General features: G+C 42.6%; 1 protein-coding gene across 1 annotated transcript in view; it reads left to right on the top strand.

Annotated features, from left to right (window-relative positions):
• The window catches only part of ARFGEF3 (ARFGEF family member 3), a 94,880-nt gene extending 83,351 nt beyond the window's left edge, over window positions 1-11,529 (top strand). The window contains exons 33-34 of the mRNA XM_054196945.1: window positions 2,447-3,677; window positions 4,424-11,529. Of these exons, the coding sequence (XP_054052920.1) occupies window positions 2,447-3,677; window positions 4,424-4,615 (1,423 nt within the window). The 3' untranslated portion in view covers window positions 4,616-11,529. The remainder of the gene's footprint in view (window positions 1-2,446; window positions 3,678-4,423) is intronic.
• The last annotated feature ends 12,167 nt before the right edge of the window (window positions 11,530-23,696 follow it).

Here is a 23,696-nt window from a genome sequence, read left to right as displayed (position 1 = left end):
TTGTCTTTAAACAAATAAGTAAAGCTTGCAATTAATACAAACTCTGAATGCTCTCACACTCCGCTTTGTCTAAACAACTGCAAAAAGTGTACCTGCCAATAGGCAAATGTTACCCCAGCAACGCTCATTTTTCACCAAAACAGGGTTCAAAAGTTGACCGTGCCACTGTTTTTCATATTATTTGCTACAGCAGGCCAGTAATATGCCAGTCTTGCATGCTACTAACTGTGGCCTTTCAAAAGTTTTACTTTAACCTTAGTGGGGTTTCTCTTCTCCCTTTTTACTTTTGTTTCCTTAATGCTGCACCGTTTCACAGGAAGCTGGGGTAAGGGAGCTTTTCTTCTTCCTAAAAAGTAATAATATATTTCAGTTTGAAACTTTGGGCAGAATAAGAAAATACTGTCCTTAACCAGCTTTGGCATTGTGCGTTTTCACCTATAGCTCTGTACTAGTTTCTTTCGGAATTGAGCAGTACTTTTAAACTGTCCTTGGAAATTGACTTTTTGGCTATTAGAAGCAAAAGCAGATCTCCATTCTGATCCTGTTTGTGGAACAGGATGAGTCTCTTGAAATCAATGCAAGCACTCATTGAACTTTATACATGCTCTTAAGAGCTTTTCTGAGTCAGAGCCTCTAATGACTTTTACAGCAGAAAACTACTTCCCCATAAAGAGCCCCAATGTATGTATTAACCATCAAGATTTCAGCACCGTCAGATAATGACACTATTAAATTTTACTGGTGTTTAGGCACTGACAGCAGTGTCATAGTAAGCAAACTGACATAGGTAAATTAACCCCAGAAGCACGGTTTTGTCTGGCCTATAGCTTCTACATGGCCAAGCATATGGTGGTCCTTCAAAAGTCTCAGGAGGTTTGGGTTTTTTGGGTTTTTGTGTTGTTTGGGGTTTTTTTACCTCAGGACCATTTGTGTGCTTTTATAAGTCAATTAACATAAGGCCAAATTTTGAGAGTTAAAATATGTGTTTTTCTGGGTCTATTTTCTTTTTTTTAGGTGTTTCATTCTCAAAATTGTTTTGATATGGTTTTCCGCCCACCCCCCAAAAAAATAGATTCTTTGGTCTGGTATTTTGAAAACACTTTTGAAAGTTGTTTAATGGAAGTAGAATAGTTTTTGCAAAAAAAAATAAAACATAAAAAAATCAAAGGTTTACAACTGAACATCTTAAGTTACATGAGGATTTACTTTGACTTAGACCTAAAACTTAAGTATTGCAAGCAAACTGAAAAATCTCTTCCTCACTAGATAGCGGTGCTAATTAAAATGTGACCCATCATAGTTCCCTAAATCAGAACAAGTATTACTATGCATACCAGAGCATCAGCTTCATTTATAACATCGCTGCTGTAGCCTCATGCAAAGACCTTTTTTTAAATGCCTTAAAATAAGTTTCACAGTTTATAATTTAAAATCCATGAAATACCAAACAACAATCCTGATCTCCCGCTTTCTTCCTAGCCCCCCTTGCCTGTAAGCCTCTCGATGTTATTTACTAGTGAATGACCTGAAAACTTTGGCTGGGGGAATTTGCCATTTCTGGGTTTCCTGTGCAAATCAAAAATTGGTGAGATCTAGAACAACTCGCAGCATCTCTCCAACAGGAGCACAACGAAGAATCACCCAGTATCACGTGAGAAACAGGGTTAGGAACAGGTATTTCCATGCTAGTGTCTCACTGTTCGAAGTTAAAGTCTTAAGAGCAAACAGTGAAATGTCCCTTCGGCAAGACTTAAGCTTCTCTGCATGCTCCATTGCACTGCTGATGGTTCTGTAGATTTATTTTTTTTATTGGTTGGTTGGCTCTTTGTTTTATTTTTAAGAAGTACTCCTGGCATTAGTGGAAATGGAAACAGAGTGGTAAACTAGTTTTGGCCTCAATTTGTTAAGGCTTGTTGACATGCTAGTGGAAGAATTTTATGGGTATTTCAACTTAGCCAAAGTTCAGCAACAAAAATGGAAAATATAGTCAAGGACCAATGGCAGAAGTGCTGCATAACTTGTGTGTTAACAAATTCCTCAGATGTAGCAGGCTGAAATATTGAGAGTGCTTGCAGCTGCCATGAAATCGAAACGGAGAAGCCCCCAGTATTAGACATCTCTGGAGAAAGGGACGAAAGTTACAATAGAGCTTTAATACCACCTATGCACAAGTGCCATTAGTGTGCTTGCTGTGGACAGTTATCTTTCTTAACCAATGTAAGTGTCTTCCCTTCTAGGAAAGTATTTGAAAAAGAGTACCTGAAAGACCATTCTAGACAACTTTTATCTTCTTACACTTTTCTGTAACAAGGCTCTGAAAAATCTGGCCTTTCATTTGCATCTTGCATGTTAGATTCTAAAATATGAAGCGTTCCTGTATTTCTAGTAAAAGCACAATGCACCATTTTAATATTTTTTTTTTCCTTCCCATGCTTGGTTTACCAAGTATTCCTTTTAGGACAATAGTGGTGAGCTTGCTGTCCCACCAAGTACTGCTCCAGAATTTATACGACATCTTACTGGAAGAATTTGTGAAAGGCCCTTCTAACTTGGAGGAGAAAATGACAATACAAGTACCAGAAAACAAGTTGGCTGGTTTTCTCAGGTACATCTCCATGCAAAACTTGGCTGTCATCTTTGACTTACTGCTGGACTCCTACAGAACAGCCAGAGAGTTTGACACCAGACCGGGGTTGAAGTGTTTGCTGAAAAAAGTGTCTGGCATTAGTGGAGCTGCCAACTTGTATCGCCAGTCAGCAATGAGCTTCAACATCTACTTCCATGCTTTGATTTGTGCAATCCTGACAAACCAGGAGAACATCACTGCAGAGCAAGTGAAGAAGATCCTCTTTGAAGATGATGAGAGAAGCACAGACTCATCACAGCAGTGTTCTTCAGAAGATGAAGACATTTTTGAAGAAACTGCCCAGGTCAGTCCCCCACGAGGGAAGGAGAAGAGACAGTGGAGGGCTCGAATACCATCTCTGAGTGTACAGCCTGTCAGCAATGCAGACTGGGGATGGCTCATCAAGCGGCTTCATAAGCTCTGTATGGAACTGTGCAACAACTATATCCAGATGCATCTGGACCTGGAGAATAACGTAGAGGAGCCTCCAGTGTTCAGAGGCGACCCTTTCTTCATTTTACCATCCTTTTACTCGGAAACCTCTACCCCATCGACTGGAGGGCAATCGGGAAAGGACACACCATCAGAAGATGACCGGAGTCAAATCAGGGACCAACTGGGAGACAGCCTGACACCCCGAGGAGAGAGTGGAGAAATGCTGCTGCTACCCCCACCCCTAAGTCCTAAATCAGAGAAAAAAGAGCAAACCAGGAAAAAAGAATGGTGGGAGAGTGCTGGCAACAAGATCTACACCATAGCCACTGACAAAACTATCTCCAAGCTCATGACAGAATACAAGAAAAGAAAACAGCAACAGTCCATGACATCCTTCACCAAAGAAGTCAAAGTGGAAAAGAAAGGGGAGCTCCTGGGTTCAAGAGGGCCAGACTCACCCATACTCCAAAGGCCACAACATCTTATAGACCAAGGTCAAATGAGGCATTCGTTCAGTGCTGGTCCAGAGATCTTGAGACAAGAGAAGAGACCACGCTCCGGATCCACAGTCAGCTCCCTGAATATATCTGTTAGGGATGCTGAGGCCCAGATACAGGTAGGATATACTTGTAGAATGCTAATAATAATAGCAATAACTAAAAAGATACCTATAAATATTTTTTTTTCTATTGCTGTTATTATAATGATTATAATCTCTTCATTAAATGTCTTGGTTACATAAAGAAGTCATCATGATGAGGACTGAATATTTCAGCAGCTGGCACTGATAAAAACCTGATTCTGTCCTATCAAAAGAAAATCAGTCTTCAGGGAAGTGTTATCAGGCATATACAGCTTTCAAGAGTGCTTCTGTGACTGGGGCCAAAGCAGCACTTAGTCCGAAGAACTAACAACTTAAAATGAACTCATTGCTTACTGCTAAGGGCTCTAGCCCACTTAAGGGCTTTTGAAAACATGATGCTGCTTGTCACAATGCTTTTGTGCTTAAGAAGGTTTTCTTCTTAATTCCACAGCAGAAATAGCGGGCTCTGTTGCTCAACAGAAACTTGCTGCTTGTGTGTCCAAGTGGACAAATCAGTCAACGTATTTGTTCACTGTGGGATGAAATAAAAGGGGATGAAGGGTGAGTGTGATACCTGCAATGCAAAGTCAAACAGTGACTTACAGTACTGAACGTGAATTAGGAAGACACAGTGAACATTGAATGAATACGCTGGCATTACTCAGTTCTCTTCATGAGGCTGCAACCACCAGGCATCTTATTTTCTGCCTCAAGTGATGGGCTCACCTATTTAGAAAGGTCTTCTAAAGAGTCTTTTTTTGTATCCAATTTGTTTGTAGGCATGGACCAACATGGTGCTGACAGTTCTCAACCAGATTCAGGCCCTGCCAGACCAAACATTCACAGCCCTGCAGCCAGCAGTGTTCCCCTGTATCAGCCAGCTGACTTGCCACGTGACAGACATCCGCGTCCGCCAGGCAGTACGGGAGTGGCTGGGAAGAGTGGGCCGAGTTTACGATATCATCATTTAAACCTAGCTGTGCTCTGTTGCGAAGGGGAGAAGACATCCAAGGTATACAGCAAAGAAGTATTTGAGGTTCATTAATTGCCTATTTGTTGGTGATAAATTAAGAAACAATGAGCTTGTTGATGTATATCCTGTGTCCACTTCAGACTGTGTGTCCCTCCCTCACACTAGCAAAGGAGGCAAAGCATGAGTGTGTCCAGGGGGGTCTGGCGCCAGAGTCCAGAAACTGCCAGTAAATCAGGGTGGTACCTGAAGGGGTGATACATTTCAGTAGCCTTCATTTTAATTCCAATTTGCAACAGTGGGAGCCACAGTAAATTCCAGCAGAACTTCCACGCTTGCAATTAGCTGTGAATACAGCTGTCACCTGGATGTCAAACCAGGCCAGTAAGCCTATGTAACTTTAAAAAAATAAATAAATAAAAGTCAAGAAGAAGGTGGGGCTATAGGACAAGTGAAAAGGGGACAATTGTTTAGGGTAAATTTTTTCCCTTCTGAAATTAGCATGAGAGAGGAAAGCCAAATAAAGATTATTATAGTAACTACATGCCTCACTCACTAGAGAAAGTGGAAATTTATTTTGCTCTGAGAAGAGCCTTTGAAGTCTGGTCACGTTTGGGGTAGCTAATAAGTGACTATTAAAGTATCCCAGGTCTAAAACTGGTGAACCAAGCACAGACTATTCATCCTTTCATTGCTCTTGTGGAGTATTGCTTGAAGAGACATGGCACTCTCATGCTGCCCTCTCTACACCACTACCCTGGCTGCCTCTTCACCTATGCCTACAGCTGAGCATTTTTCCAGGTGTCTAATTCCCCCTACGGGCAACAGGGAAGTTTGTTTTGCTGTTTCCTGTGAAGCTGAGCAGAAGACGCACCACAGAGCAAATACCAGCATGTGCCAGTATCCAACATTCAAGTAACAGAGTAGAGATAAAGTGTTCCAGTTTAAGCAACACCACAGCTAAGTTAGCTTATGCCTCTACTGGAAATTTATACGTTTGCTTATATAGAGCTGCTGTAGCCAGGAACACCCTTATCGCCATTGTTAAACTTAGCTTATCACTCCACATTGAGCTGAATCAAGATGGAAAATAGTCTGAAAGGATGGTACGTTTCCTGGTTCTCTCCCATTTCTTGTCTGCTGCTGTAAACAGAAGGGGACAAATCCTCATGGAGGTACATCCCCCTCTGTGCAGCACTCCTACAGCACTCCTACAATTTGCTGATATTATTAAGGCGGGGAGAAGGGGAAGGATTGACTATTGTATTGTCAAACAGATATGCGATGCTGTTCACACTAGACACAGCAAAGGGTTACCTTGCTGCACAAGTTATGTCACAACCCCTGGGACATTCCATCTCCTGCTCCCATACTGCATAATTTGATGATTAGAAGTTGAAATAATTTGTTGAAACTAAGTTGATTTTAATCTTGGGTGACCCCTTAATGATGTTCTCCCAAGGCTTTTAAAATGTGCACACCAACTAAATATACAGCTTCAGTCCCTGCTCCAAAGCAGCCTCAAAATGGCATCTCTTTCTATCAATCAGGCTTGGATTTTGCACAACTAACTGCTTTTAGCATCTTAAATACCAGAGGAAGCCAGGAGGCTGCACTGAACAGCCATCACCCAAGCTGATATATTCACAGAGTCTGCCACTATCATCCTGCTTTTTCCCTCCATTACCAACTTCCCATTTGTCATCTGCTGGACTCGTGCAGGGCATATTTGTCCCTTAACTTTCCGTAGTGTCAGTCATGCTGTTTACCTTTCTTTCAAAGCGTCCCTTTGCTAAGTTATTTCATGTAAAAATTCCTTAAAAACAACTTTCTTACCACCTCCATTGATTTTAAAAATGAGTAATTTAGCACTTTTATCAATTGTCAATTTTCCCCCAACAATTCTAATACTTCCTTGGGGACAGTTGAGATTAGCCCTTGGTATATGGGAGAGTAGTGGCATGGTTTGATTTCTGTTGCCAAGTCTTTCTTACACATCTTTAGGTGGAGTAAAAGGGTGGTTATATTTTTCTTAAAGTTTTTATTGGGCATCTATGCAGAACTGCTTTTAAAGCAGTACATTAATTAGCCAACGACAGAAATCAGAATAATAAACTGTATGCAAAACTCTGTTAGTTTTTATTATACACATGCATTGAATGGGTGCAGATCCTTGTTGTACTAATTTAGTTTTAACTAAAGCAAATCCCTAAGTTATGTTGGAGAAGTAAAATTGATAGCAATACCAATGGAATCACTCAGGACTCCAGAAGAGGGCCTAGTATCTAAGCAACGCTGTGGTTACGTGTTGTGGTTGCAATACAAATATCCTTCTGTAAAACAGAAAGAAAAGCTCTAGAAGTGACAATGTTCCTCCACCACCCTCCTCAAGCCCATGAACACAGCATAGCCTAGTGTTATTTGATTAGCCACCATCTTGACCCAAAAATATCATTTCATTTCAACTTTTTACACTACAAATACCATACTGGAAACAAGCAGGAGTAAATTTGCTATATTGCTGTTGCCCTATTTTAAACTTTGCCATCCAAATTATGCACTAAGTGCCCACTGTCACCTTCAGTGCCTCTACTCATTAACAACCTTCCATAAAAGGTTATGAGTAACTTTGAGTGATTCCAGAAATGTAATTTAAAAGGACGTAAAGTCTGCTGCTTCAAAGTTTAGCATGTGCTGCTCTTACTTTTCCTTACATATAAAATGGTAAGGAAGTGAGGAGAGCATCACACAGCCACTTCAGGAACCATTAAGCTGAGCTGCAGAAGCTTTTTGATGCAACTCCAAAATATAAATAAATAAAAAATTGACTTGGTTCATCACATACTCAGCTATTTTTTGTGCTAGTTTAGCCATAGACATCCGGAAGCCCCAAGGAAGTACAACTCTAAACATGTAAAGTCACCATTTCATAGACACCTGCAGTCTGTTTCATGCATACTTCGGGCTTATGGCTGCTAGCATGCTACCTTCAGGCCTCATAAAGCAAGCTTTTAGCTCAAAGGAGGAGTCTGCCAGAACAGTCCCCGGAAAAGGATACTGGCACCAGCCTGTCCTAAGCCTCAGAAGACTTCTGAACTCTGAACACCCCCAATCATGCCCAGCTGTACCACACCACAGCAGCTTTTCCACTTTCCACTTGTGAGCAAGGAAACAACTCAGTCAGTAGCACAAAGTAGCCCTCGTAGCCACACCTGTAAGTCTTTCTCACATTACCCATTCAAATCCTTACTTACAGCCCCATAACATAATGCATGAGATCACAGTGGCATATTACCAGCTTTGCTGTTGAATCAGAACATTTGAGCCTTGAAAAACCAGAGTCTCTGTATCATAGCCTGAGTTTGCTCTGGTTAATGAACACATTATTCTCTTTTCTTGCACTTACTTTTCTGTCACATAGATTTCTATAGGAGTTGGGTTTGATTTTTATTGAACTGGCCAGTTATTTTTAAAAATGACTGGCTGGTAATTTTTATGTAACTGAACTGCTTAAAAAAAAAAAAAAAAAAGTGGGGGTTTGGTGGTTTGGCATCCTTCTCAGGTACCAGAGCTGCACCCCTCCGCCTTTGCCTAGTTCACACTACCCTCCTCAGGGGCACCACAGCAACCAGAGGCACGTTTTCACATCACATCTCATCATCTTTTACCTTTAGGCACATGGAATAGCTCACCACTCTGCAAAACAGCATCCTCACCTGGAAAGTGCTACTTTTCCTGTGTAACAGGAGCAGGGTTTGACCCCAATTGATATGGTCACAGGCCAGCGCATATATTTGTACTTTATTCTGTAGTGTGAATATATGCAGATATATGGAACAATTGATACGTTTATGTACGGATTCCTGTAGCTCCAGTCACTGTCATACTCTGAGCATTCTACATATTTACAGAGCGACATCCCCATTGGTAGTATGTTTATCATGCTCTCTGATTATTTCTGTCACATCAGCAATGGTTAATGCAGTTTTTCTGGTAACTTCCTCCACAGTAGTCTCAGTCTGAGTGTTCAGCAGCCATAGCACTACCACCACTATCTCTTGGTTACCATGCTTTCATACACATTTAATACTCTGTTAGGGATCAACACTCACGTGAGAATAACTGACTTAATTTAGCATCTAGAAAGAATTATTAGGGAAAGATTTACAGAGACCTGTGCAAAACTTTCCTTGGAAAACTCCAAGCACAGGCAACACAGCTGCTGCCTCATCACAGATAAAAAAACTCATGTCCTCTGTACTATAGCTGGCTCATGTTGAGGCCAAGCAGAGTTTACATTCATGATTTGTAAGGTACTTTGCCGTTCGATTTGAGCTTCACGTTTTTTTCAAAACCAAACCTTCCTGTAAAATTCACTGACAAATCTTCACCTGCCAAAGACAGAACCCCCACCTCTAAATACCGTGTATTCCCATATGCAATCTCCATCTGCACTTGATACAGTAGTACTATAGTAGTACTTGATATAGTACTATTGCTATAGTAGTATTGATATAGTTGTTATCTCCACTGCAGAGCTTGGTGCAGCAGCGGTATGAAACCGGGTGGCAAAGGAGTCAGCAAGTAGAGCGGTCCAGCTCTGTGTGCTGCCTGCACTTTGTACCTCTCTTCACAGCTTGGGCCCACACTCAAAGTGCCTAAGCTGTTGAAATCAATGCGACTTACATACCTGCATATCTTTAATACTCAGGGCTCAGTCCTTGAATCCTTCAATCCCTTCATACAGGTTCACAAATTCTCAGGAAAGGGGAAGTCCTGTACAGTTCCTGATGTCGCCTTCTCTGCTGCTGTCCTCTACACACCTCCTGCTTGAAAAATCCACAAGAACCAGCACATACTTCCATGCATCCCAGTGCCCCAAAACTAGAACCTTCACTTTTGCACAGATCCAGTTTTAACACGTAGACCGTAGCAAGCCAAAATAATTTATTTGCACCTAGCTCATCCGTGCAAAAGCTTATTCAGAAATTGAGCATGTCATTTGGCTATTTTCACCTTTAGCGATCCATTCTAGAAGTGTCACTACTCAGTGTTAAACTGGTTTTAATTCAGAAAAAAAAAAGTTAGGTCCTTTCTTCCCTTGCCCTTGCTTTTGTGGGGTTGTGCTAAGATTATGCTCAGGCAAGCTACTTACTCATTACTCTGGTTATAGTCATTTCTGGGAAGATCTATGTACAGTGCTAATCATGGCACGACACAAAATATGGTTAGTTTTTTTTCAATTTCTGATCATTCCACAATTGTTTGAAGAAATAACACAATGCCATAAATTAAAAAAAAAAAAAAGTTTCTCTTTAATTCTTTTTTTAGTATAAAAGGACCAAGTTATCGTAACACGGAAGCACAAATGTTAGATTTTATGCAAGGTAGATAACAGTATCCATCAGCTAGAGATCCCTCTTCACTGAGCCTCCCTATTTTGAGCAGAGCTTCTATAGGGATATGACCGAAGGGTCTCGTAGCAGCCCTCACCAGCAACTCACCTGGGACTCCAGGAAGTTGTACAGCTGCAAGGAAGAAGTCGTAGCTCCTCTTTCTCTTGTTTCCGCTAATTCCCCTCAGAATGTATACTTTATATGTGACACTAACTGTATCATATCATGCCAAAAACCCCAGCTTCGGCCAAGGGTGGAGTGCTGGCTATTAAAAAAGAAAAAAATAAAAAAGCATATGGTGTAAGTATGCATCAGTCTTTCACTTAGTGCTCAGAGGTCTCCAAAGAACTCCTAAGAACTAAATGCCAGAGGGAAGAAGAAATGCCCTAGTTCTGTGGATGTCAGTGGAGCTACACTGTGTAATCCTGGATTAATGCAATAATGAGCTCACCTGTGGGAGCAGATTCCTCAAATTCTCTTTATTTTTGGAAATTCGCCAGTTGAGGTTTGCGTAGTCTCCACTGCCACGCTCAATCAGGGAACAAAATTTACGGAGGGCATGTTCTGTTAAGAAACATGGCAACAGGATCTAATTCAATCCCACAACATCGCACTTTTCAAAATGTAGTTGGGTACTTACATAAATTTCATCTAAATATCATGGAGCAGCAGAGCCCTATTTCCTGCTCACGCATTTGGTTCATCAGGGCTGCGGTGAGGTGCCGCCATGCTTCCACAAGAAGGAAGCTGAAACAAGAGCGCTGAGCTAGCAGAGAGGCACAGGGACACGGGTTCAAGCAAGGGACAAATATCCCCTCCCCAAGCAGGCTGTGGCTCCTGAGCCCCCGGCTCTGCAGAGGGAAGCAGGATTCGATACCAAAGGGAGAACAGCCAGGAAGGGCAGAGCCCTGTACTGCAGGCTGTTTGCTGGAGCAGGTGGGAGCAAGAGATCGAGAAGTATGCAATGACAGCAGTGAGCACCTTCTTTCAGTTCCCCCCACTTTCTCTTCTCTCACCGCCCCCCCCAACCCGCCCCCTCCTCTTTTTGTCATTTGTGAGACTGCAGACATACTTCCATGGGCCCTTTGACCAGAACTGAAAACTGGAAGCAAGCCAAAGGGAGTGGACACTCTGTTTTGCCAAAGATCTAATCCTTTCCTGCCAAAAAATTTAAAAAAAAAAAAAATAAAATCAAATTTTATTTCCATGATGATGGCTGCCATAGGAAGCATTTTACCACAAAACACAATTCCCAGGACTTCATCTCTCTAGCTGTATATTCAGAAGGAGCCACTAATGGTTTTTAAGAGAGGATTGTAAATCGCTTTGTCAAGCGAGTGCTTACGTTGAGTTCACCTTCTGTCGAGTTCACACCTAGCTGCAATTCCCCGGTCTCAGCCATGTTTCCTTCCTCTACCTTCCTGCTCTTCTTCAGAAAAACACCTCCCCGTGTCTGCCGCGTCCCGTTGTGCTGCTAGCTTTGTTTGGTCCTTGGGTGTCCAGTGGTCAGGCAGTCACTGTCGACTGGCTTGCAAAGTGTATTTTGTGTATATTTTATTCTGACTGAATTCTGAAATGGAAATATTTTAAAACAAAAGTTATAAACTATTTATGTTGCTTGTGTTGTAGAATAAAGAAGCAAATGCAAAATAAATTATGCTCTGATTTTGTCTGAAGATATTTATTTTACAGTTACTGATGAAGCAAAGGAGCAGAACTGAGAAAGAGCCTAAAATACTTGGTACACACTAGCAGAGACTGCAGTTTTCACACATGACCTGGGGAATTTAGCCACTTTGAACCATTGGGGTTTTTTTCGGTGGGACATGAGATCTAAACACTAAGAAATGAGCCCTACATCACTCCTAGCCAGAGTTTGGGCTTGGAGGGGTGGAGGAGGCTGAAGCTACTGAGACAGCTAAAGGTGCAAGTAGGCACTGTGCAGAATTTTGAAGCATCTAAACAGGTGAAGCATTTCTCCCTCCATTAAAATAAGGAAAATATTTCTGGCTTTGATTTCATTAGAGATGGAATTTAAAATTTAAAAACAAAACAAAAACACACGAACATGGCACCTACTTTCAATCACATAAATAACTTTGAAAACTGTCCTAAAAAGGTAACCTTAGAGATTGAACTCTACAAATTTCATCACACACCAAAGCAACCACTTTACTGCCACTGAAATCCAGACACCACACCAGCCCCCAGCACGAAAGCCACTGGTTGTAAACACTTCAGGGACAAGCAGCCATCACAGGACAGGGTTCCTCGGAGCGCTAGTTCACAGCCAAACTTTTGTTGGGTTTTTTGAGCTAGGCATTCCCCAATCACACTCAGTTTAGCTAGCACTCAAAAAGCGTTCCCGATCTACAGGTGCATGCAAGCAGCATGGAGGCCGCAATGTTTCATCCCTCTAAAAAGCTCGGGAAGAGCTCTCCCCTATTGCCTAAATCCCTCGTTTGATTAAAGTTGGATCAATGATTGCTCCTGCTTGGAGAAAAACTTTTAATGTAAAGGAAATAGTTAATGAAAACCGTAAGCACCTTCTTCACAGCAGCCACACGTGCTCCCATATGCAACCAAAATTTAGGTGCGGAAAAGGAAAGCGTTGACCAATACCCCTGTGAGAGAATTGTCATGGGGCTCCCTGAAAGCAGGAGTGTTTCACCAACACGCCACAGCAGCATACAGTAACCTTTAGGGTACATCTCTGTGCACTCAGGGATGGTGCCCACAGCCCAAAGGCAGGCTTTCCAAATAATCTCGAGTGAAAACGCAGCTGGCATTCCTACCTGGGCTCACCGGGATCTCTGGGCATGGTCTCCCATGCACTGAAGCAGCACAAGGTCTGGCCTTCAACGTCTGTTACACAACCGCCTCATCAGCATGAAGGTTAAGAGAAACGTATTAGAGCAGATTACACAGCAACTAAACGATGTTGTGATGCTTTAATAAACTTAACGGCACTCCTGGCAAAACAGAGTGTGTTAAATCCCAACAGCCAGATCTAATTCCATTCCGGGAAACTACCTTCTGCTGCGCCACACGTCTCGTTTAGATCCCATTAGAAAGATTTTCATTTCCTCTGAAACAGCATTCATTAACGCAGAACAGCAACTGGGTAAATACAGAGAGTACTGTTTCACTCACTCCTTACATGCACAAATTCCCAGGTGCCCTCTCACTGAACGGTGGGGTCAGACTAGCACAGCTTCTGCTGCCACCGGCGTGAGAGGAAGAGGTCCACACACGGTGGAAGTGGTCAACTTTCTTTATAGTTATATAGAAGACACTTGGGCTTCTTCCTTTGTGGAGGAACAAAGTGTCAAGAACACTTGTCAAAGAAAACACCTGTCAACAAATATTTAAAAAAAAACAAAGAAGAAAATTAAAAACCAAAGTGCCCAGTGTCACCACTACCATTTGACAGAGGGGATGAACAATTGAGCAAGTCAAAAATTTGTCCTTGGCCTCAAAAAGGCTCAAAGTATCTACACGGCATCCTCTGGCCTCTTGCTTACCCCAGAGCTGTGGGCCTGTGGGATAATCTGGCAAGAGGGAGAGAAAAAAGAAAAACAGCAGACAGTTGATGGGACAGAAAACAGAAAGGCAAACTAGGGATACTAGCAGATAGATACTTCAGGTACAAGACTAAAGAGAAGAGAAATGCATTTTGGATGCAACGACTAACACATGATCGGAGACCGCTGGCACATCTGTACAACCACACACTCAGAAAGTGCCACCACAGTAATAATGGGACAATATTTACAGTAATCCTGCTGGAAACACATTCTTCCCAGGACAGATGTTTCTTGGTCCATGTTTTACAAATGGAGAAACTTTTCTTTCGGTCCACCGAGCCAGCCTGGGACAGAAATAGAAATAAGTCATCGAACCAAGCTTGGGTTCTGTCCTCTAACCCACGTGAAATACAGGGTGATCTCCAATTTCTGAGCTTTTGGCAAAGAAGCTAGCATCGGGATAAACCTCTTAACATCTAATATCACTGTAAACAAACACAAGCTGAACTCTTCATCCAAATGCCTGACACAATGTCCTAAACAGTGCACTCAGCATCCAGGTTTCAAAACCCAACAGAATCCCAAATAAATCAAAACAATTTAGATGTAAGCACAGGTCAGTTAGGTCCTAGACTTATACTGAAAAACAAAAAAAAAAAAAAAGAAAAGAATAAAACCACGAACCCCAAACCCACACAGTCTGCATGTCCAATTTTCTGACTCCTGATAGAAAACCATCTCAGTAAATCTGGTTTGGTTTTTGTTTTGTTTTTACAAGAGAATTGTACCTTTATCTACACTGCATTTACTGGGAGATCTGGATCCATAAAGAAGAGAGAATACTTCTGGTTTGCCAGCTCTGAGGAAATATGCCCAAGACGAATTATTTTTGTTTGCTGCGGTTAGCATGACCACTTCTGAGGAGGCCTCTCATCATCCTCATTCCTTACCACAGTCAACAAAATTACTTAAGATTAAAATAATTTAGAATACTTTCCTGCATGGCATTCATCAATTATTTACTATGGTTTTGAATGTTACGTTACACTCCTGGCCGACTGCTTTGTACTTCAAATCAGGTTCCCCTTTGTGCCAGAGATTATGGGGAGAGGAACAGATCAAGATAAAACTGGGTAAGATGCTACATTGAAATCTGTCCCTGTAAGTAAGTATGCCCAGGAGGTCAGAAACAGACAAATCTTCACGTTTGGGAAACAAGAGCATCAAACGTAATGAGAAAGTGAAAAATGGTTTTGAAAATGTATTGCAGTAACTCATGGAAGGAGAGGAAGGTGACGAGGCTCTTGGTTGGTTCGAAACGCTTACCTGCAAAAGCAACTCATCTTCCCTTGAGAAAACACAGGAATCGGTTTCTGGGCAGAATTGCAGTGGTGGCACCGCAAAAGCAAGCGCCCTGATAAAAATGTTCTTTTAAAGTCCCAGCTGCAGGGCTGGTCATCAGAGCAGATCTTACATCTCCTTGCATGCATTACCTTTTCTTTTAAAAGGGTGTTAAATAATTGAATATCTCAATGCAGGCTCCTGCGATCAGCCCCAAGCTCAAGAGAATAAAGATTATTACTTTGCAAAGCCAACCATGGGGGGGGGGGGGGGAGGGGGGGGGGAGGGAAGAAAAAAGGAAAAAGTGAAGGTTTAAATCCAGTTTGCTAATAATTTTTTCTTACATGTTTTCAATCAAATCTCCTTTAGCATTTCAGGGGAAGAAGAGCAGTAAGAGGGATGGAGCAGAAACACAGTGTAACAGCGTGCCACGGAATTTTTTAGGCAGAACTGTACTGAGAGTAGGGCAAGAAGGATGACCACCATTAAGTGTCCATCAGGGGTGGTGGTGGGGTATAGGGCAAGCTGTGCCATCCTAGACAACAGCACAGATCTGCAGTGATCTCTGAAGAAAAACAGGCTGAGAAAGAAGAGCCTGGTGCAGGGCATCACTTTTAGTGTCTCTTTTAGAGCCTGGGACATCAAACCAAGCCAGGCTGGCTGGACAAGCGTCCCTTTTCAAGAAGGCATCATCCTGCACAAAGCAAAAAGCAATATTTGGAGCCAAAGTTAAACAAAAAAAAAAAGCCAACCTGAAGAGCAACATCAAAACACAAATGCCTCTAACCAGCCAGGTCCTGCAACCTGTGCCCGTTACGCCTGCTCACCTGTGCAGGCTCCATAGCCCCACGGCAGCCACCTGGTTCCTCCTGCCATAACACACCAAGTCACCTGGCCTTGAGCACCTGAGGTTGTGCCTGGAAATGGGATGAGAGGATCCCCACCTTGTAGCAGAAATCAAATCTTCAGATTCACCACAGGACATTCAGCTTCAGGACGCGAACTCGGAATTGCAACAGTACACAAAATGGGTGTTATTTCAAGCTAAGGGATGTTCCAGTTCACCTAAATTAAAACAGCACAAAATTGCCCAAAGCCTCTCAGCTGATGCTCTGTTAAATAATGCACACTTCAATTCAGGGTGCTGTGTATGGATTCAGAAGTCCATTCTCCCTTGGCTCTCTGAGAGGCCACTCGAGGAGCCAGCGGTGCCTAACCTTTTAACTCTCCTTTTACAGAGCCTGAAGGGCCCCCACTACCGTGTCTTTGGTCCCATTTGTCACAGCGCTCGTCCTCACACCTATACAGGCATTTGCAATCCTACAGTCAGCCCTACAAGCTTACATATTACACCAGTTGTTTTAGTTTATGCAGATAATTTTCAACTTGCTTATTCTTACTGTTACGGCTAAGTATGCTTCAGAGCAGGAATGGATTTCAAAAGCTGTATTTCCTCAGGCTTTCAAATGTTTCAAGCATTTTAACAGTGACGAAGACTTACAGATTCATTGTTAATGGCAGGAAAGATATCAGGGCTTCTCTAAATACATAATTAGAGACATTAACCTGTAAGAGAGTATGATAATACCCACAGTTGTGCTCTGGAGCTGCACCTAGCCTTAAAGTGATGACAAAGGTGTAATAAGTCATTTGCATTTATGTTTTCCAATCTGGTGAAGAACTGAGCTAGTTCCAGTAACTAGAAGTGCTGTTCCTTCTCCAACAGTGCTCTCTTGGCCACACTGGTTCTACGCAACAATATCAAAAAGACTAATTCCTTTGACATCTAGAGTCAATAGATTCTGGCAGCAAATTACAGTAACCAAATCAGGCTGTGAAGATATGATCACGCTTTGTATAAAATTTTGTATAAAATGACACACCGAGACTGCTGTATTTAGGTACAGTCTCAAGGGATTTGATACAGGGATTTACAACATTCCAGCAGAAAATCTTATCGTTTTGAACAAAGAATTGCTAAATGGATTGAAACTCAGCCATTATAGGCCAAGCAAAAATTGCATCATCATTAACTGCATTTACTTGTTTTAGTAGGATCACACAGTGGCCAGAATTAGATACTGTTTTGTCAAACACTGTCATTAGCAATCTTGCCAAAGAAGTATGAAGCACTAACTAAAGCCCCACACAACGCTGAACGAAGAGGCAACCACCTGAAAACACACAGAGGGAAGAAAAAAATAAAAATCCAAATGCACTAAAAAATTATTTTAACAGCAGAGATTTTCCAAAAACAAAACAAAATACCAGAAAACAAAAAACCCACAACAAAAAAAAAGCACTAAGGGCAACCGCTGAGCAAAAAAACCAAAACTTCATATTCATGAAAGACACTTGGAGCTTCTGGACTATGGAAAACCAAACCAATTTTAAAAACGACAACAACAAAAACCCAATGCAAATCAGGACCATTAACTTTTAATCCACACCCTAAACAAGACTGTTTGGGAGACCAGAGAATCCATCAGCGAAGCCTCCCTTTGAGATTGTGCATTGCTGTGGGGAGGGTTTTTTGGTTTTTGGTTGGTTGGTTGGGGATTTTTTTTTTAATCTTTCAAACATGCTGCAAGAGAGGTTGAAACTTGGGCTGTCTTAAGTTTGCTAGGTTTTTCCACTATTATATATTATTTCACCAATTCCCAACTTACTGAATAAAGGCAGCACAAGACTGCGCAGATCGCTTGCACAGTCCGTATCTAAGCCCTGCCCAGCGTTACACGAGGTCAACAACTGGGGTAAGGAACAATGGCATACTACAAAAATAAGTAGTGTTCAGTCAGATGCAGCTAGATCTTAAAAGTTTACTTTAGAAAGCTCAACTGAAGGTTAACCAGACATTTACATTTTCTCCTTTAAAGTTTATTTCCATGTATCAGCACATAGTATGGGGAAAAAAAAAACAGCATAAGAAATAGAGTGTGGATAAAGGATACAAAAAGTACGTGCCACTCTTTAATGTCATTGGTGAAAAACGCATCTGCTCTATTTCTTAAAGCCTTATAAAGAAGAGATACATACAGCCATCATTGCAGATGTTACAAATACTAGAATTTATAATGGTGCCCATAGTTGGTAGTTAAATGCAGGCAAATTTTACAGCTGCGTTAGACAATTTATTGAGTATAAGTCTCCCAGACACAGAAGATTTGTTTTATTTTTTTTAAGGCAAGAAAGCAATAGTTCAACCTTGTTTTTAATGGTTTAACTTAAATTAGGTTATATTGCTGGTATTAGAATGGTATAAAGCTTTATTTTTTGCAAAAAATTCAAAGAGGAGATATTTATATATTTTATATTGCTACCAAATTGGTATCTTCCACAGGAAATCTCAATGAGTGGGTTCTTTAGGTATATTTACGGAATGACTGTTGTTTTTAAAGGGGACTTCATTTATTTTGATACAACACAAGAAGCAAGCTTTTCCAAAATATGGAATAAGCTCTCCTCCACCTAGCAATCCCTGCCTCTCCTTGTTCACAGTCATACATGCACAGACGCCCCTTCACAGCTGCCCTCCTCCCTCTCTCCACATCTTCAGGCTACCCGCTGCCATGGAGCAATTATCCCCTTCTTGGGCACACCAGCAGCACCAGGTACTTATCCCTAGTTAATGCCTTTCCAATTCCTTGCTCCCTTTGCCAGAGGCGTTTCTAATCTGTACTTTTTTTTCCTTTTTGGAATATCCTCTTTACAAAGTAGCAAACAGCCTAATCTCTCACTAAGCTTATGGCAACGCTTCTAAAAGCATATGTGGCCAAAAGCATGCGCGGTCAGCTCGGCTCTTTAGGAATGTTCTGCTTCAGCTGGTGGTGCTTAAATGCATGTGTAATTCCAGCCTCTAGTAACATTATCTCAGAAAAGATGCCCACAAACTGCTCATAACCGCATTTTGTGAAAGAAGTGGGAGAAAAGGACACTTACACTCCTATGAAACTCAGGTTAAATTAATTAGATGCAGAAGCCAAGAGAATACAACTCTGAGAAAGACCAAATGAGAGGCCGCCCACCTTCCCGATGCCTAGCTAACCTTTGCTTCCTCTTGTCCATGACTGCTACAGGACAACCTGCAGGTCATGCCCAGTTTCCAGTTCAGGTTCAGGATTCCGAAGCGAAACAGTGGTAATCCCAAATCACTCAAAAGTAAACTGAACTCAGCAACATGTTTAGGAAAGCTATGGTAAAATGGTGGAAGTGTTATTACATAAATTAAATGGTTCTTTTCTATTCCTATACTTTGTGTGTATATTATTTCAATTTTTTAGTTCAGATTTTTTGGCTAGGTTTCTTCATAAATGCTGTGCTATGAAGTTCGGTTTTAATTATTGATGAAAATAACAGCCTTGAGTCAGCATAAATTGCAAAAAATCTTTAACATACCTCACAGAGAAGCAGAATCAGTCACGAATGTGTCTTCTCCAAGACCAAAGGCAAAGCACCCGATAAGGCACACCACGGGCTCCAGGTCATTAGGCCACAGAGGAGGCTACAGCGCCAGGACAAATTACCCTGTGTAAATGTTCAAGCAACCGGAGTCCTGATATGGAGGTAATGAACTGCCATGGCTGTCTTTACAGTGGCTCTGTTCTGCCAGATAAACGCTTTCTGAGTTAGGCGTTCTAAAACACAAAAAAAAGTTCCCTCATTTGATTTCAATTGCCTTGAATAGGAGTAATATAATGCAGCGGGAAACTGGACCACAGCCCAGTTCAGCTGTGACAGGTAAGACGAGATATGGGGCTTAGGATCTCCTCCTTCAGGCAGAGTTATTGGTGACATTTGGACGGACCGTGACAGCGGCCAGTCAGAGCCCAGGAATGGCAGCACAAGTGTCACCAACATCAGCGCAAAGAGGAGAGGGTCTGACAACATCAGGAAGGTGGAATAAACAAAACAGGCATATCTCAGCCTGTAAATAGAAAAACACAGCAAAACAGCAGCTGTGGGACAGACGGGGCTCCCCGATGCCATGGGGACCTCACGACCCAGCGTTGGGTGCCTTGGCCCCTGTGACAGGGCACTAGGAAAGCTGCCGACCCCACTGAGCACGGAACCCTCTCTGCCAGGCACTGGCTGCCCTACAAGTCAAAAGGTAACAGCCCGCTTTTGGACACTGCTCATGTAACAGCAGGTTGTTGGGTGTCCCAGTGCCCTGAAAGGTTTACAAAGTAATGACAAGATGGCTAAGTGGTTACACAAGGCAACACGGGCTGAAGAAAGGAGGGAGGGAAAAAAAAAAAAAACACAAAACAAAAAAAAATAATTTCTGTACTTTGGCTATAGGAACAAAATACCATACAGTGCATACTGGCAGACTTCAGTAAGAGAAAAGGATTCAGATGAGGGTGACCAACTGTAAATGAAGGACGTTAAACCTGGCTTGCCAGAAATTACAAAAAAAATAAATAATAAAACCCCCAAAGCTCTACACCGCATTGTCAGATGGATGCTGGTCAGCCACCAGCACTCTGACATGGCCACTGAGTTCTTCGACCGTTAGTATAGTCAACATCTGAGGGGGTATTTTGCAGGAGGTGATCCAGCTCTGGCAGTGACCTGACATCTCCCTCCAAGGGTTGTGCTTTCAGCATCGGGTCAATACCTCAGCAGTTCCTCCTCCTGCTCCCATGGCTGCTGCTGCTCCTACGCCAAGGCACAGAGCATCAGCACAAATGCTGCTCTCCAGAACACTGGTTTTCAGCAGGGCTGTCTGTGTGTGAAGTGCAAGTGGTTTTAGTTTGATGGGGGAGGAGACCGCTCTTCAGGAAGCGCTTTGTTTTTGAAAAACAAATGTAGTGATGCTTAACAAAAAAGCAAAGCCAGAATTGCAATATTGTGAAAGAATTACCAAAAAGAGAGCAAATCACTATGAATTGCTTAATTACCCAAGTGAATAGGAATGCACAGAAGCCAACACCACTTCTGCTTGACGGACACAGAAGCACCTCTCAGCTGGTTATATGCAAGAGACAGGATCTCCCTCCATTTAGAACCACAGATTGGTTAGAGTTGGAAGGGACCTTAAAGATCACCTACTTCCAACCCCCTGCCATGGGCAGGGACACCCCCCCCCACTAGACCAGGCTGCTCAACACCTCATCCAGCCTGGCCTTGAACACTTCCAGGGATGGGGCACCCACAGCTTCTCTGGGCAACCTGTTCCAGTGTCTCACCACCCTCAGAGTATAGAATTTCTTCCTCGTATCTTATCTAAATCCGCTTTCTTTCAGTTTAAAACGATTACCCCTCATCCTATTGCTACACTCCCTCATAACAAGTCCCCCCCATCTCTCCTGTAGCCCCCTTTAGATACTGGAAGGCTGCTATAAGGTCTCCCTGGAGCCTTCTGCTCTCCAGGCTGAACAACCCCAACATTCTCAGCCTGCCTTCCTAAGAGAGGTGCTCCAGCCCTCTCACCATCTTTGTGGCCCTCCTCTGGACTTGCTCCAACAGGTCCATGTCCTACACGTGACAACACAGTACCATTTACAGTGGTAACACCTCACCCACTATATTTCCTAGTTTTGCATTATTCAGGTTAGCCCTCACCCCCCTCCTCACAGCAGTTGTACAGTTGCTCCAGCAGGGAGGGTTCACCACCGCCTCCGGAAGGCAGCAAAAGAAACTGGGGGAAGAAAGTAGCAAGAAATTTGAAGGGCACCTAGGGCACTGTAGATGTTCTGCTCCCTAGCAGTATTAGTGGCAATACAGCCTAGAATTACACTCCTAGCCTCGAACACCTCAGCAAATCAGAAAGATGAATTATTTATGACAGACAGCTCGAGCTTCATACTGCAGACAGTGGAGGTGCCTGTTTTCTGCAATGGCTTCCTCAGAAAACCTCTCCCTGATGCCCTGCTAGAACATTAGAAGTGATATCAGCAGCTCTGCCTCATAATTAAAAACATCACGTTGTCATTGTTTTTCAACCAAACTTTAATCAATTTGGTGTTACCATTGCATGCCAGCTATTTTCTCCAGATTATTTGAGGGGGCAACTGTTAAATCAAACTATTTCAAAGAACAAAGCTGGGTGGGGAAGGGGAACGGAAGGGAGGGAAGTTTTGTCCTTGTCAAGGTCTGAAGACCTCCAAAGGTCAACCTCCCCCATTCTTCAAAGTGGCAAGCCTGACATCTGGCCACGGGACTTGGAATCGGATGTTCTTCCTTCCCCCAACTTCCACACTACAGTGTGCCCAGGCTATGGTGGTATTGATGAGCTCTTTGTGAGAAGGAGAAATAAGCATCACATGCGCCCCACAGGGCTGGCAGAAATCTGCAACAGATTTGCAATCACAAATCCAGTCCCAAGTGGTACCGTTCCAGTTCTGCACTAGAGCAGATACAAAGGCAGTATGTCAAATGGGCATCCAACCACCAGCAGTAGAAAGACAGTATCCCCATTGCTCTCGCTAATCTTCCTGCTGGGTCCACTGAATATATAAAAAGCCAGAGAGACAATCATTATTTTATATTCTAATTACCTGCACGACAAAGGCCACCACATTTCCCCAAATTCCCATTTGGCCTCAGCTCTACAGAATTAAATCATTCTTAAACATCTTCCAGAGGTCAAGAATTCAAAGCAGCACTTGGTAAATCAGGTCGGTGAGTTTAAAAGTCCACACCTTATTTTTTGGCTAAAATTCATCTAACTAGAATGCAAGGATGCCAAACAAGGTGTTTATACTGTAAGTAGACATAATTTTGTACTTCTCCTCATTATCCATGACACAGTCCCAAAGCAAATTTACAGCAAGCTTTTAAAAATAGCATTAATAATCTTAGGGGCTGTATTAAGACCCTAATTAAGATAGTATATGAATGTTTCCTGCTTGCACGTGAGGTGACAGATTTAAACTATACAGTCACAAGACCCCTTAAGGAATTTAGTTTCTTAACACCAGTTTGGGAAAGATGGTTGTCATTCTTGCTTCCATACAAGGTGTCGAGGCATTAAGTCAGAAGTATTTCACTGTCTTGGTGTGACCTGTTAAGCCACATTTAGGACCCAGCTTCTCAGGGGACATTGTAATTCACAGTGTAACTCCCCTGGACCCTGGCTGCAGCTGGAAGCACTCACCAGCTCTGAAAGTGCTTTCCAAGATAAGAAGTGAGGCACCTAGGAAAGGAGAAGTCTTCTCACAAGCATGTAAACGCTTTGCTGAGGTGACCTTCCCAGCTCCACCCCGGACCTCTTCAGCAGAAGCAAGAGCAGGGTCTGGTTTCCAATGAACGATGTGGCTGCTTCAGCACCAAGACCAACCCGTCATTCGATATTAGTGCTCCCTGTCTGCTGCTCACACGGCAACTTTGGTAACAAAATTGATTTATCACACAATCTCCTCTCTTTCCCACAGCCCGGGTTCACCTGCAGGGTAAATCCCTCCTGCACCCTGCAGTCCCAGGGATCACAGCCAGCCTTGGAACAGGCTCTTCTAGAGCCCTCTCATCAGAAATGTCAAGTGCTGGCACTTCTGACTGCCATTGTTGGAACTGCAAGAATTAATTAAACCTGCAATTTTTTGGGAGCCATCAGCTCAAAAGAAGAGTTGACAAAAGGAAGCCCAAGCAAGAAACATGAGGTTACAATTCTGACCCCAATTTTGTATCATCAGTCCTGAACACAACTTTTGTTTGAACAGGTTATCCTGGAGAAACCATGCAAAATACACCACAGTTGAACAGCCTCTCCCTCTACTTCACCAAGGCAGAAAAAGACGCCTCTGACTTTGCAGTAAGAGTTAAACCTTGATGCAACTTTCAATTTAGATTAAATAGTCCTCCCTTCACAGGTTAA

This window comes from Rissa tridactyla, chromosome 3 (genome assembly GCF_028500815.1).
Source record: "Rissa tridactyla isolate bRisTri1 chromosome 3, bRisTri1.patW.cur.20221130, whole genome shotgun sequence".
NCBI classification, from domain to species: Eukaryota; Metazoa; Chordata; class Aves; order Charadriiformes; family Laridae; genus Rissa; species Rissa tridactyla.
Note: the sequence above shows the minus strand (reverse complement) of the source record. Positions and strands in the feature narration are given on the sequence as shown.